The sequence below is a fragment of the Dermacentor variabilis genome, chromosome 2 (assembly GCF_050947875.1).
Source record: "Dermacentor variabilis isolate Ectoservices chromosome 2, ASM5094787v1, whole genome shotgun sequence".
In the NCBI taxonomy this organism is placed as follows: domain Eukaryota; kingdom Metazoa; phylum Arthropoda; class Arachnida; order Ixodida; family Ixodidae; genus Dermacentor; species Dermacentor variabilis.
Window position 1 is genome coordinate 125,353,772 of NC_134569.1, and position 15,376 is coordinate 125,369,147.

At 49.2% G+C, this 15,376-nt stretch overlaps 1 protein-coding gene across 1 annotated transcript in view; it reads left to right on the forward strand.

Moving 5' to 3' along the window:
• The first annotated feature begins 4,080 nt into the window (after positions 1-4,080).
• Positions 4,081-15,376, forward strand: part of LOC142570968 (endothelin-converting enzyme 2-like) — a 31,692-nt gene continuing 20,396 nt past the window's right edge. The window contains exons 1-4 of the mRNA XM_075679265.1: positions 4,081-4,209; positions 6,879-7,159; positions 11,164-11,367; positions 12,811-13,005. Of these exons, the coding sequence (XP_075535380.1) occupies positions 6,902-7,159; positions 11,164-11,367; positions 12,811-13,005 (657 nt within the window). The 5' untranslated portion in view covers positions 4,081-4,209; positions 6,879-6,901. The remainder of the gene's footprint in view (positions 4,210-6,878; positions 7,160-11,163; positions 11,368-12,810; positions 13,006-15,376) is intronic.

A 15,376-nucleotide genomic window follows, 5' to 3' on the forward strand; every position in this document is an offset into this window, starting at 1 on the left:
TTCACATGAAACAAGCATTTCGAGGTTTCTGGGATGGTATTTCAACAGTCCACGTTGACTTAATATCAACCTTCAGTGTCCCTTTAAGACCCAGAATCCTGGCTAGAGACCTACGAAGGAATCGCGCCTTTCAACAACTGGGACTCCGAAGACAAGCTGCGGCATGTATACTTCGCCTTAGAAGATGCTGCTAGAACGTGGTTCGAGAATCGAGAGTCGACCGTGACAACGTGGGACCTATTCGGTAGAGGCTTCCTGCGGACGTTTACGAGCATATTGCGCAAGGAAAGGGCCGAAGCTATGCTATAACCCCGAGTACAATTATCCAACGAGACCATAGCGATCTTCACTGAGGAGATGACGTGCCTGTTCCGCCACGCCGACTCGAATATGCCTGAGGAGAAGAAGATTCGGTACCTCACGCGTGGGTTAAAACGAGAGCTCTTCGCTGGATTGATACGCAACCAGCCCAGTACTGTTGCTGAATTTGTTTCCGAAACAACCATTGAGAAGACACTCGATATGCGGACAAGGCCGTATAATCGCCGAAACTACACTGATGTTCAATCACTCGGTAGCGAAAACATGCAAGATGCCATCAGAGCGGTCATTCGCGAGGAACTACTGAAGCTCTTTCCTAGGTCGCAGCCTCAAGTTGACTCTATCGCGGACATCGTCAAAGAGGACGTTCAGTGATCACTTGGGTTTACTGAAGTGCAACCGTCATCGCCGCAGCCCCAGCCTGAAACGATGACATACGCCGCCTTCGCCCGCCGTCAAGGTCCCCCTGCGCAATCGCGCCAGGGCCCTGTAACGCCGCAATTCTGTCGTCCACCGTCGCCGCCACCAGCTCGCCCGCCAGTCGCCCAGCGAAGCTACGCGAAGAAGACGGACATTTGGCTAGTCCCCGACCACCGCCCGCTCTGCTGTCACTGCGGAGAAGCCGGCCATGTGTACCTCCGATGCCCATAGCGCGACTTGGGACTCCGAGAATTCGCCGTCAACGCGCCGCGTCCACAGCTTGGGGAGCGCCCACGTGACATAGCCGACTACCTCACCACCACTCAGTGGAGTTCTCGTTCGCCCTCACCAGGCCACTACTTGTGGTCGCAGCGCCGACCATACACTGGCCCAGCCCGGGGCCGGTCTGCGAGCCCATACCGAAAAACTAAAAGCAGCAACCGACAGAGGTGCGGTTGCTTTTCGTCGAACTGACGAAGATCCTCCGCCACCAACGAAGACGCCGATAATCCTGTCTCGAAGACATATCAACAAGACGCCGCCATCTCGATGGAGTCTGGGAGCGAAGAATACGCTGACGAAAGACGACCTGACAACGCCACGTACCAGCCGCAGGTCAACGCAACGCAGCCGTGATCCGACGCCAAGACCTAACTGCAACGCAAGACAAAGAACCACCGACCTCGACGTGCTTCTCGACGGCCATTCAGCCACCGCTTTAGTGGACACAGGAGCCGATTACTCCGTCTTGAGTGGACCCATCATCGCCCAGTTGAATGCAGTTAAGACTGCATGGGGAAGGCCCTCAAATTCGGAGAGCTGGAGGACACCTAATAACGCCGACTGGAAACTACATGTTAAGAATTACGGTTCATGACCGGACCTACCCTGCCACCTTCGTTATCTTCAAATAGTGTTAACGAGACGTCATCCTCGGCATGGACTTCCTGAACCAACACGGCGCAGTCATCGACTTAAACTCGAAGTCGATAACGCTGTCGGAAGGTCAAGCGATACCACTGGAGAGTTGTCGCAGTCACCATGCCTTGAGTGTGCTCGAAGATCAAGTGAGCATCCCGCCTCACTCCAGCATTGTTATTTCCGTCGGCAGCTGTACACCCGCAGACGTAGAAGGCGTCATCGGGGGTGACCAGGGTCTACTGCTCAACCGTAAAATTTGTGTCGCAAGAGGGGCCGCTCAATTGCAAGGAGCGAAAGCGAAAGTGAGGCCGACAAACTTCAGCCAGGAGTTCAAGCACATCAACAAGGGCACGACGGTCGCGTACATCAAGGAAATTCTGGAAACCAGCAATGCGTTTGTCCTCTCGGATTCTGCCGCATCTACCCCAACGACCATAGTTCCCGAACCAGACTTCGCCATTAATCAAAGTCTTCCCATGATTAAGCAGCAACAGCTCAGAAGTCTGCTCCGACGATACAGACTGCTTTTCGGCGTCATCGAAGATTCGACAAACACCAGTCGCAAAGCATCGCATAATAACCGAAGAGTGCGCTCGACCACTCCGTCAGAGCCCTTACCGAATTTCGACGCGAGAACGCCAGGCTATAAGACAACAAGTCGACGGAATGCTGCGCGACATCATCCAGCCATTAGAAAGCCCGTGGGCATCCCCTGTTGTCTTGGTGAAGAAAAAAGGACGGAGCCTTAAGTTTCTCCATCGATTATCGTTGACTGAACGAGATCGCGAAAAGACCGCCTTCATCACGCCAGATGGCCTCTACGAGTTCAAGATCATGCCATTCGGACTGTGCTCGGCGCCTGCAACGTTCCAGCGCGTCATGGACACGGTGTTAGCAGGAGTGAAGTGGCAGTCCCGTCTTGTTTACTTGGATGACGTCGTCGTCTTCGCCCGAAATTTAGACGATCAGCTTAAGCGGCTTGCGAAAGTACTAGAGGCCATGAAGTCATGAGGGCTCACTCTGAAGCCGCAGAAGTGCCGCTTCGCTTACGATGAGCTTTTATTTCTAGGCCACGTCATCAGCAAATCTGGAGTCCGCCTTGACCCGTAGAAGACAGCTGCCATCGCAAAGTTGCAGCCCATCGACAAGAAAGCAGTGCGTAGATGCCTTGGCATGTGTGCCTACTACAGGCGCTTTGTCAAGGCCTAAGAAATGTTATCGCACAGCGCAGGACGTGCCTGCAGGTATCGGAAGTTTCTCGAATGTTATCGATGGTTCCATCCGCTGTCTGTTGTCACCGTACCTTGTGTAATCTGATTTCGTGTACGCGCGACGCGAATGGTATAGAACACTGAGGAAGACACGCGAGCACCAGCGGTTCCTCTGGAACCTTCGATGACTGATGCATTAAGGCCGACGAGCTTGACCCACTGATAAGATTTTCGACGAACGCCGACTGTATTCGTCGCCTTCGTTGAGCTTTGAGTGTAGCCTGTTTTTGTGGGCGCAGGTTCACCCAATGAAGTTAGTTTCGCCATTTACAGTTTTGTTGCTGTGCCCTCTACCGTCACTACCACGTGACACTATTCTTCCCTAAATGTCTACAACGTTTAGTGATACCGTTTACATAAACCGAAAGCCTATAACCATACAAATAAGTATGTAGCCTTTTACGTAAAGAATAATGTATTAAGACGTCTGGTGCCTTATATTTTAAGTGTTATAGCCACCTTTCGGAACGCACGGGAGGAGGAGAAAGTAAACTTTATTGCTCTAGAAGGAGTAATTCAGCGGTCAGGCCGAATGTCTTCATCTTCTATTGGTTGATGACGATCTGCGGCCTGCATGGTAGGCGCCCCTATTCCAACGCACGGGAGCGATATCCGTCTTGCACAACCAGAGTATATGATCTATGCTTCTACGCGCTTGTGCCTTAAATATTCCTTTAGTTCTCCTGAATACTAAAAAGAAATGTAATTACGATTTCTTGCTTTGCTCGGCATACGCATCCTGTCACTCAATCGTTTGTTGCTCGCAAACGATAAACACAACGAATCTCACTCTAGCTACCGGCAAACTGCCGTTGATGAAAAATGTCGCGAGAAAACACACCTTTCTGCGCCTGGTGGCCTCAATCAGTTTAATGTCACCACGCTGTTAGGCTTTGCAATGGCCCTGATACCTTCGAACGCAAGCTGCACATTCTTCCCAGAGCTCATAACTAACCCATACACCGTAACAGGGTAATATCACACAACTTAAGAATATTACTTGAAATAACTTAAACAATAGCAGAATTATGTATATACTGCTAATAATGAGCACTTTAATTTTCTTAGGCGTTTAGTGGCGACGTGCTTGCCCAAAGACGGTGACACGCTATCACTGCTCACGTGCCGCCTAGATTGAAGAAAGAAGAAGCAGCTCCTGATCTCGTGCTGTCCGAGCCACTTTTTCATTCTGGGCTGTTGGTAGAGGACGATTGCACTTAATCTAACGCAGCTACTGCCCAGCAGCGGGGTGCCAAGAAGAATAACGTGACCTTAGGTACGTACGATGTTTTCGCCTTAGATAGACGCGTAAGTCTGCTGCTGAGGAACACATATTTTGCTATCCTGCTTGTACAACGGATTCAGCGTGTTAACAAGAAGTCCCTTTCCTTGGAATACGTAGCACCGTTCACACGGATCACGCGACAAGCGTTGTCCGAGTTAGCCTCATCGAAAAAGTGACGCGCTTCGCTTTACGGCGCTAGCCAGAGGTACCGGTTACTTATGTCATCCTGTGTGTTCTCTTCGTCATCACGCTAGACAAGTGTCTCAGGAGTTATAGAAGAAAGACGGGTTTATTGCGGAGGTACCATAACCTAGCACAAGGCCACGCAGGCACGCTAACGCCTCGAAGGCGGGCACATGGGTACGTACGAGCAACCTCTGCTTCTCTTCAAGTCTTCTGCCAACTGCCTACGTGTGACCCAGGCGCCACGAAGGTTTGCCTGTGCACAGCGAAGCTAACGCTACAGCCGGGGGCGCTAACCATATGCTAGCATGTGACCGGAGAACACGGATGTAGTGTGCATAGTCGTGAAATATCTGTAAAAATTATCGCTTGTAGTACAGAGCTTTCGAAAAAAATGAGACGGAGTCGTTGAGCGCGTCACAGCAATGTCTGGACGAGGAGCGTCTAAACTACCTCCCGTTGCATCCGTGCTGCTCGAAAGTTCTGGAGAGGTACAGGAACTCGCAGCATGATTACCCTGAGATTTCGACTGCCAATTGTGCTACAGGCGTGCTGTGCACAGCAGCATTGTGCAAATAAGCACTCATGGGCTTTAGTTGTAATGTCTTCTTTTCACAAAGGTTGCATATGCTCAACCAGTGAGTGGCGAAAATGAAAATAAATTGATTTCCCTAAAAATATATGCTCCATTGCCCATCTATGAAGGGATACAAGCTGATGCAGTAAGATTCCTGAAAGATTTCGGGACTTTTCAAGATGGGGGGCCCTTCTAACGTGGCAAGCAGAGCTGACAACCAAGTCCTTTTTGCGTGGTCGCACTGGTTTGAAGAAAAGTTCGTCTTCTCTGCTCCCCGTTTCCATCATCTTTAGAGGCTGCCAAATAATTCAAGTAGCTTTATAAAATTTTATGCATTTCCAGAGTCCCTTGCTCATTTATACCGTACAGTGTGGATCCGCGATAGCTGAGTCACAATCAAGGGCACAATGAAGATATTTTTTATTGCTTGGATTTAAGCTCCGCGCAGAATGCATTTTTCTTTGTTCCTGTTATTATTGGCCCGAACATCGAGTGACACTTTTGTTTCTTGCGCAGCCCTTACATTTCACCTTCCGAGACGATCAAGGACGAAATTCGAAATAAATCAGAAAAAGAACTAAAAAATAGTACATCACAAAATTCATGGGTTTCATTACAGATGTGATTCAGAGCATAAATTTAGTTACAAGTTGAAAAACTGAAGTTTCTGGAACAATTTGAAATAATTAGAAATCACTGATTACCGCACACCAAAGCACAGAATCGTAGACTTTAGAGACCCGCCACGTGAGCATGACTTCCTGGAAGCGAAATTCCTGGAAACCCTGAAGTAGAAAGCGAAAGTAATGACCTAGCTAATGACGTCACACGCAAGAAGGTGGCATGACACCTAACCGGCTAATTATTGGAAAACAGTTGTCTGGCATAGACTGAACATCTGCCTAGCAGAGCGGATCTGACGTCATTTCCTACATTCTCGCTTCTCCTCTCCCGGCGCGCACCTGCTCTCTCGCTCGCTTGCTCGCAACAGTTGCACGCGCGCGCTCGTCACACGCTCTGACGTCAGCACCGGAGAGGGAGCATAAGGTGAGCTTCCGGCGCCGCTCGTTAAGGGGCAACACCCCGTATGGTGAAGAGCGCGGCGCTTCCTCCTCTCCTTCCCTCTCCCCTCGCCCGCATATGGTGCTAGGGGAAGAATGTTCGCTCGCTTGACTATAACATCTACAACGCCCAGGTGCGAGTGACACTAAGAGACACGTTAGTCAAAGATTAGGGTCGCCTACCATTTTTGGGCCAGTTCTGCGGCCAATTTGGTTCGCAACATTTCGTTTGCACGATAGAAGGGCTTGACATTCAAAAAGTGTACATTATACGCGAAATTTGGGGTGATTTTATGAGAGAACTGTTTCGCCGCATTTGTTGTTGGATGCTGTGGACACCTTAACCTTAATTAACAGGAGGATAATTTTATTAAGATACTTATTCTAATCGTGTAGTGCACTAAGGCGGCAAGTAAAACAATCAAACACATTTATGTAATTTGAGACTGCAAATTGCCTTGAGAAGTTTAATAGAAAATGAAAGAGAATAAAAGCTAACTCGTAGAAGGCGAAAAAAGAAAACGTTGTATAGTACCCTCAATTTCCCACAGAGCTGAATCATGTTATTTGTGGCAGGTTAAGCTTTAACGCAAAAGTAATGTGTAAAACTGTGGGGAAATAGAAACGCTACAAGAACAAGAACATATAAAAGTTTGCGTTATACTGTCTGCAGTCGCACCTGAAAGGCGCACTTGCATGTGAATATTTTTCCGTGCACTGTAGCCGTGAGCACATTACGATTAATTTTCTCAAAATGAAGCCCGAGCGCAAGGTTTTAGTGAAACAACTGTTTCCGCTCTACGACGGGACTTCAGTTAACAGATTATCTTTCTTTTAAGTTGTCTGTGCATACCAGAGAACGATGGACTACGGAATGAAGAGCAGTGCGGACCCCGAGCAGTGCAGTTCCGCTGCCAACCCGTCGACTAAGAGTCTCAAGGGCTCGACAGACTCTGCGCCAGAGCTGGCGAACAAGAAACCGACAGCTGTCCATCACACCTCGAAGGACCATTATGCTCATCACAAATCCGCCGCAGTGACGTCAACCGCCAAACCGTTGCAACATCCACCTCCGCAGTCCAAGAAATCGGCGGCCGGAGGAAGCGAGCTGACAGACAAGGTGACAGGCACTTAATGAATAGCCTTCTAGTTTTAACCCGTCGCAAGCTGCTTCAGCTCGCGCACTGTGCACGAAATAGCACATCCTGATTTTAGGAGAACAGCTTAGGTGCAGGGTGCGCCTACGGTCATGCCAGCTCACCGCAGATCACAAAAGACGATGACCACATGCTTCGTGACAGGCTCGCAAAATTTCGGCCCACAAAATTGCAATACGCCTTCCCTCTGTGCTTCCGTACCCAGAAATATTGTTCCCTAGGGTCGCATTGGAGGAAGCTTCGTCTCCAGCCTGACGTCACGGAAACAAGTCGCCGTTAGCTGGCACCTCTTTCATCGAGTTAAGCAGGGCAGTAGTTGTAACTGCATTCGTACGGCATCTTCGGCTGGTCGTTTCAGAGCGCACTAGATCGCACTCGCTAACAGCGTTGTCTTCGACTAGTCGAAAGAGAGCGCGCTCCTTGAATTCGGCTGTTTCTTTTCAATTGCTTTCCTCCCGCGTCGACTGGGGAGGGCGTTTCCGCCACTTCATCACAGCACAGCGTCTCCTTTGTTGGTGACGGATCACAGTAACCTAGGCCACTACATTCTGGCGTATCAGCGCGCCAACCGTTTCTTCCGGCAGCACTGGGAGCTTTAGCTAGACGAAATCGGATGCTTGCTGTAGTCACACGGTTTCGCCTCCGCTTTATCCACCTCCGAGAGCGAGTCACATGTTCGACTTGCGAGCGTGTTCTTCTGAGTCAAGAAACGCCAGATCTGATAGACTCTGATTCGGAGGATGGAGGCGGCCAATTGAAGATACTATTAGATTGTTACCGTCTATTCGGTGTCGCGCTGTTGCAAATGATAAGCGAAAAATAATCGCCACTGGTCATTCTTTAGGCTATTGTTGAATGCGACAATTAGTTGTCCTTCGCCCTGCGTGATTATGACCGTGAACCAGAGGTTTATAGAGACATATTAATGCGACAGCGTTAAGGGCCCAGTGTCGCAGAAAATGCTGCGTCAGCACCCCGCGTCCAGCGTCGACCAACGTTTCGGCAACAATTATCTCGAACCGCGCTACGCAACCACGCAAGCCCTCCATGTAGCGCAAAAAAGTTACTAAACTAATTGAATTTTTCAAGCTAAAGTACGTCAGAAAAATGGTAAAGTAGGACTTAAATACGACCTGCAGATTTGATAATGTTGGATTGGGATTTGAATAATAGAGAAAACATAATTCTGTTACGCGGAAGACCAAAATACAAACCCGTTTACAGCGTTTCTACCATTCATAGAGCGGCCATGGCCTCTGAGATTTGCGCGCCCGGCGCGCGCAAATATCTCAGGACATAAAGCGGCGCGCCCGCTTCCTTCCAACACCTACAGATGACGCTAACCTACGTCCCATCGTGGCCCACGCAAAAGGCCTCGTTTCTACCAGGAAGCTCACCTTCGTGCACAACATTTGCCGCTAGCGTTTGCCTGTAAACATTACGGTTACATGAGCTGCAGTTGCCGGGGAGCGTGAAAAGCAGTCAGGGATCTTTGAATGCTATCGCGTTCCACTCTTAAGCGAAGCTTAAGCATCCTTCAAATTTTTGCTGTCTGCATTGCTATCTTTGTTGATTTCGTAACTACTGCTAGACGAGGAATTACCTTCCTAGAAGTTATGTATAAATTCTCTGAACTCTCACCAGGGAGAAGAACGGCAGAACTCTGAATCGTAGTGAGTCGTGTGGCAGGCTGCAGGCGATTCATGGACTAAACGATGCATGAAATGCCAGCTAATAGGTTCTACATTTTATGGCACAAATGAAACACCTACATCGATATGTTGGTGTTTGTCTTACTTGTAAGAGTAACAGCAAGAGATTAACTATTTTTTATGGATACTACATTTTGTGGGGTTCGAAGTGGGTTCTGAAGAATTAGTTCCTACTTGACATTCTCTACAATACGCAGTTATGGGCCGGCCGCAGCAGGACCAAAATTATCTGTGAATTTGGTGTAGACATCAGGACCATCTTGTATATTATCTGTCACGTCGTTGTTAAAACTTCGAACATTTCTGCCTTCGCGATTTACCATTTGCGTGCAGATACAATCGCATTTTTGTTGTACACTTTCTTTCTCTGGCTCTGCTTGTTTAAAGGCATTCCGTCCTGGAGCAATCACGTGCGAATGTGTGCAAAAACATTTGAACTTTCAATTGCTACTGTTGGCTGCCCTGCCGCGAACGTTTGCGCATGCGCGGTGTGGCATGAGAAAGCTGGTGCTTTGTTTAAGGTCTCAGGATTCATGACAGAGTGCACTGGAGTGTCAAAACGTTCTCGCGACTTATATAGAAACCGTGTTTGGTGTTGTATAAGACACAGGCAGTGTTTGAAGGAATCGGTGACGTCCAGAAAACCGTATGAATTTTAGGGATCACGTAACGCCCCGATACGTTCAAGAACAGTTTTGAACATTCATGGTGCTGAGGTGCTTCTTCTTGCCTGTTACGTACGAGGAGTCCGCAGCTCTTCAGAAGGACACGAAGGAAGCCGGCAAGGACGTTGACGACGATGAGCCGGCCATAGATCCCCGCGAACCCTTGCCTGGCAGGGCGGTCATCGACCGGCGAGTGTCAACGGGTGAAGTGTTACATACGGAGCCTCCGGCACATTTTCTAGGCGTGAGTATGCCGAAATTCCGTCGAGCTCAACGGGCCCTGCTTTGCGATCTTTGGTCAACATTCTTGCAGAAAATATAGGGATCGTAAACAAGAAGGCAAGGTGATCTAGTATCTGTAGAAGTCTGCCTGATATTGAATAAATCTGCCCTGAGTCGCAAGCTTGATATCACTTATAAGGATCTCATTCCTGGTGGCCTGACAACTCGGCGTCGGGTCGTGAAAACTGAGTGTGGGAACAGAGATTGCTGTTTTTTTTTTTGGTCGCTGGCTGCGAGCCAACGAGCCGACTCAGCCCGACCCGGCTACGTTTTCGTGGACCTTGCAAACAACAATACCGAGAGCGATCACAGCCCGTCCCCACCATGCAGGTGGAAATTACGTTTCCGCACGTCATTCTTTGCTTAGTCGTTGCGTTAACACTGTGCCAAAGGATGATCATGGCGAATCTAGTGCGCTTTATAAGAAGGACGTTCATTTTTTAGCGGCCTTATTACGACGTGTGTTTAACCGTTATCGCACAGACTCAGCCCAGAAACGTTGTCACTGTAGCAAAGTCACGCTTGCTTGCAGGAGGCGTCTATTACAAGCAGGTACTGCAGTGCACAACTACAGAGTATGCTACGCTGCTGTACCGCTGCGTTACTTTAGGTAACCATAGCACCGTTTCCGAGAAGCCACTGCAAGTTCATTAGTACCCCAAGAGACTCTTTTCGGCGGGTCACGTTAAACTGACGATTGTTACCAGTTTACGCTGTACTTTGCCACAGAGACAGTGCCCGAAGTTGATTGCTCATGTTATTGTAGCAATCTGTTACTTTCTCGAATGCAAGTTTCATAGCTAAAACAGCTGGCAGGTAGCTGAACTCTGGTGAGAGAGGTAACCGATGCATAGAGGTTTGCGGCATTCGGAAAAGGCGTGGAGGGTGTGCGCGTGAGCTATGATAAGCTTGGTTCTTGTCTGTTTATCTTTAGTTTTACTGATTGCTTTGAACTGGGAGGAGAGATCGTTATTCTGTGAGTTTTGTCCATCCCGTGAACATTCGTTGTCTCTAATGCCTCGTTCCCGGTGTGTTCCTACCAGAGTGATCGCCTCATAACTTTCCCGCCAAGAAACGTGTCTCAGCGCACTTGACTAGCGTTTGATCCTCTTCTCTTTTGCAGTGACACTTCATAAGCAACAGATGTCTTTACATCGTGGTCCCTGGCTGTCATGGGCAAAAGCAGCCCGTGATCAAAAGCGAGAAGAAAAATTTATTCGAAACGAGAGAGCAAATATATAGAAATAAACGGATTTTTTGGTTGCACCACGCGGCTTATGTTCAAATTGCGGTACCTCACTCTGGCAGGCGCCGGATGATGGCATCCTCGCCGCTATCATGGAGGCATGTCAGGGTGTCGAGGACAGCGCCATGGAGCAGCTAACCGACCCTAGAGAGCCGATGAGGCGCCGTGCCTCCATAGACCGGCGCCTGTCTCTGGGAGAAGTACTCCATACCATACCTGCTCCGAGCTCTCCCCTCCGGAACGCTTCGCCCGCCAGTGACTATGGCGTGAGTCTGTTTTAATTCGAGCTGGGAACATATCACGAATTTCAACCAGCTCGCCCTGCTATATATATATATATATATATATATATATATATATATATATATATATATATATATATATATAGCAGGGCGAGCTGGTTGGAATTCGTGACAAAGCAGCGCCACCTGGGACACTATTGCGAAAAGCTATTAGAATCAGGTTCTATTCCATATCTGCCATTAGCATTCCACGATTGTTTAAAAAATTCTTTCCACGTCTCGGTATAACGTTGTCTGAGACAGGCATGTCTGACGTTGGCAGGCATGCCTTTCTGCCCACTCTGGTTTACTGAGAATCTATGTTAGAGGCATTCTTAATCCTCCGCTTCACGCCGCCGCAATTCCCGACCAGTCACCGCAAGCTAAACAAGGGGACGTGGACCAATAGGAGACACCGGCACCACTCTCCTCAACCGGTTATCTACACGCACTCAGCTAGATCAGTTCCATCGAAACCCTTACCACTTATTCGCGCTTCTCGCGTCCTATAGGCCGATAAGACAATAAAAACCTGTCAGGGTAGGCAATGCTATTCGCTTTGATGGCAAACAAAAGCGACCTCCTATAAACATATTGGGCTGTTCAAACAACGGGGCTCCGGGTAACCATCCCATGCTTGCATCGGTGGTTACGTGAATTTGTCGCCAGGAGATCGGAATACAATAAAGACAAAATAGTTTTGCGCCATAAAGCCACTCACCAAGAGGACTAGAAGGCACACACCCGCAGCACTGCTTGTCTTTTCGGCGTGTTCCTCCAGATTATGCGTTGTTGGAATTAATTTATATATTTACCGAGCACCCGAGCGATGGCCTAGCGCTTTTGGTGTTCAGCTCCTGGACATCCACTTGATCAGCCAGTCAAATGTTAAAATTATTTTCGGAGCCGTTGATTTCATCCAGTGATTAAAAAAAAAGGCAAATAGTGAAACACACAACTTAGCTAAGCTAAGAAACATGGGCGACCGTGACAGGTCAGACGCAAAGACGTAGCCGTCATAGTGCCCCTTCTAGTTTCATGAGTGACACGCCACCCCGTTGCGCAGAAGTCAAGATTTAGCGTGGTATTTTCTGTCGCAGAGCGTTGCATTGGCCATCAGAGTTTGCAAAAAGCTGCTTTCGGGGTGTCTATGCTGCAGTCTGGCAGAGCTTCTAGGGCACCTTGAAATAGCTTTTGCTGTACGTGATCGCGAAGGCTCCTATAATGGGCGTCAGGTAAACAGTGAATGGAGTACCTACTTCTTGAAACGCGTACTGCGCCTACCTTACGTCCTTCAACAGCATCTTATACCTTGAAGGAAGATGTCAGAAGCATTTCATTCAGCAGCTTGGCTGTACGGTGCAGAGAAACGTACTTGAATGTCAGAAAAAAGAGTGTCATCCAACCGTATGTTATTGTACGTTGCAGGAAAATGTACTTCACACCCCAAGAGACGCACCGGAAGCCGCCAATGACAGCGTAGACGAGCCGCGGCCTGATCCCCGCGAGCCCATGCGCGGGCGAGCTTCGATAGACAAGAGTATTTCTTTGGGCAAAGTCGTGCCTACGACGCCCCCACGGCATTCTCCCATCAGGTCCGCTTCGAGTTCAGCACAGCTCAGCGTGAGTACCTAACGCCGGAATCGGGGCACGTGATCGTAACAACACCGCGATGAGTCACAGAGCGTATACCGGCAAATAAGAAAACCTGTTTCAAGTGACAAAAACGCAACATTGTCGAAAGAACACGGACGTTACCGAGCAGACCGCCTTCTTTCAATTTGGCCTGCGATTGCCTTAGGTACTGAAATCACTGCAGGTGCAAAGTTAATGCCAAATTTATTACGCAACAGGCAAATTCCGCTTGGTAATACTTTCCAGCGAAAGGTGCACTAAAGATAGAAAATCAATTTGATTAAAGGGAAGCTGAAAGCTTTTCCAGGAAAAATTAGTGAAGAGCAGTACGTCATGGTTTTCAATCCTCTGAATTCGAATATCGCATCGAAATTGAGCGAAAGAAAGATCAAACAGATTTTATTTCAACGAAAGTGCAGCAGCAGACTCTGGGCAGCTCGCGCGCCTCGTTTCCGCCTGTGATTGGTCGGGCGCCTAGTGACGTCAACAATGGTGCTCGTCCGGACCGACTGCTGCTGCTGCACATGAAGCACGGTGCAAAGTAGTTCGGTGCTGTTTTGCTGAGACGGTCATGGAAAATTTCGAGAGCTTGCGTTTCCCTGAGGAGTTCGGCATTAAGTCCAAACCCCACGAGAGCGATTTTGGGCGTGACGGTGACGGGCGACGGCTTCGAGCGACAAAACGGTCCGTCGCTTGAACAGATCGCTCGGCGTTGTCACTCGATCGCTCGTTTCTAGAAATCTAGAACTCGCCGCTCGTCGCTAGGAAGGGCTATGAGCGACTAGCAAATAGTGCGAAGCCGGAACTGGATGTACATAACTGAAATACTATTGTTTGTCGCTAGGAACGATCAAACTATTGAATTTTACACGTGCAAGAATAAGAACCTAGTGCAAGACCTTCAGAAATATTTTATGCTCCTTTTTACAGTAAAATACATCAACTTAAATTGATAAAGCACGCGTCACGCTACTTTCGGCGCGTATATTGCTGTCCTCACACGGGGAAGTCGTCGCTCAAAGCCGTCACACGCGTGGAGGTCGGCTTGTAGGCGACGAGTGAACGCAACAGCCATCGCCTCGCTTGTCGCGGTCGCGTGCAAGATCACTTGTATGGGGTTTATATATTACTGCCACATGTACGAGCCGATTGCGAAGAGCCGGCCTCTCCAAGAAGCAAAAAATGCTGGTGCAAGCAGTGCTTTCCATGCGAACGAAGGCGAAGTCTTAGCATCTCCTTGTGTTGGAAATGTTCTTTGGCGAGTACGTTTTTTGCTAAGCTGCACTCAGCGATCCAGTGAGTACGTTTCCGGGCAAACAACTGTAGGGTTATGTTCCTGCGTGCCTCCTCGCAGAACGTAAGCGGTGATGCGATCTTCGGCATTTGTGCGCTGCCCCAAAGCTGTCGGCAATCTACACAGATGGTTTAAACGCAGGAAAAGTTTACCGGCTGTTGCAGCACATGTAGTATAGAACCTTCATCAGCGCGCCATCCGCACGCTACACGTAACCGGCGAATTCCGTCGGCTACGTGAGATGGTCGGTTTCTCTGTGTGTGCGAGAGAAAGGGGAGCGCAGCGTCCTGGCGTGAGCCGGCTTTCCAACACATGCAAACTTTACACTTGCAATGCGTTATGGTAGCTGCACGCAGGCTGCTTCACAACATACGTGCCAATAGAAAATTCGCGGCGCTTGGCGATCAAACCTGCGTCAAGGGTGGGAGATAAACATGCACCTTCCGTTCAGCGTGCTAACACGAAGGAGAACCCAAAGCACGCATTATTGATAAACTCTGGTAGTAATCGTCGTCACGGAAGTGGTTAGAGCACAGCACTGTTGTTGAGCGCTTGAAGTTCTTTCGCTTCACAGCAGCCTCCCACTTAGCTGAAAGCTTCTTGTCTTGCGGGAACTAATGGAACATCGGAACATTGTCGCGGCCGCTGGTGTTCGTGCAACCGTAGGCTGTACAGAACATGATCGGCCTACAAGTTCACTTGATGCTGCGCACGTCAACTACCACTCTACATACACATAAACAAAGGAATGTCGGGTCGAACAAAGCAGATTAGGACGGCACGCTCGCAGAAACAAGCACGATCAGGCACGGTCGCGGAGACTGCGAAGGAACGGAACACCAGTGCCGACGTCACTACGCCGCGGTTTCCGGTCTCCGCTCACATCGTCAGCGTCAGCAGCAGCGCGCAGCGCCCGACGGGGGCCGGAGGTACAGCGCATTTTAACGCGATAGCGTTAAGCAGCTCGTGTCGCAGAAAAGCCGGTGTCGTCGGCGTCGGTGTCGGGTGTCGGCGTCGGCGGCGTTGGCCGTGAGCGATAAATCATGGCAGGCACTTCATAAATAA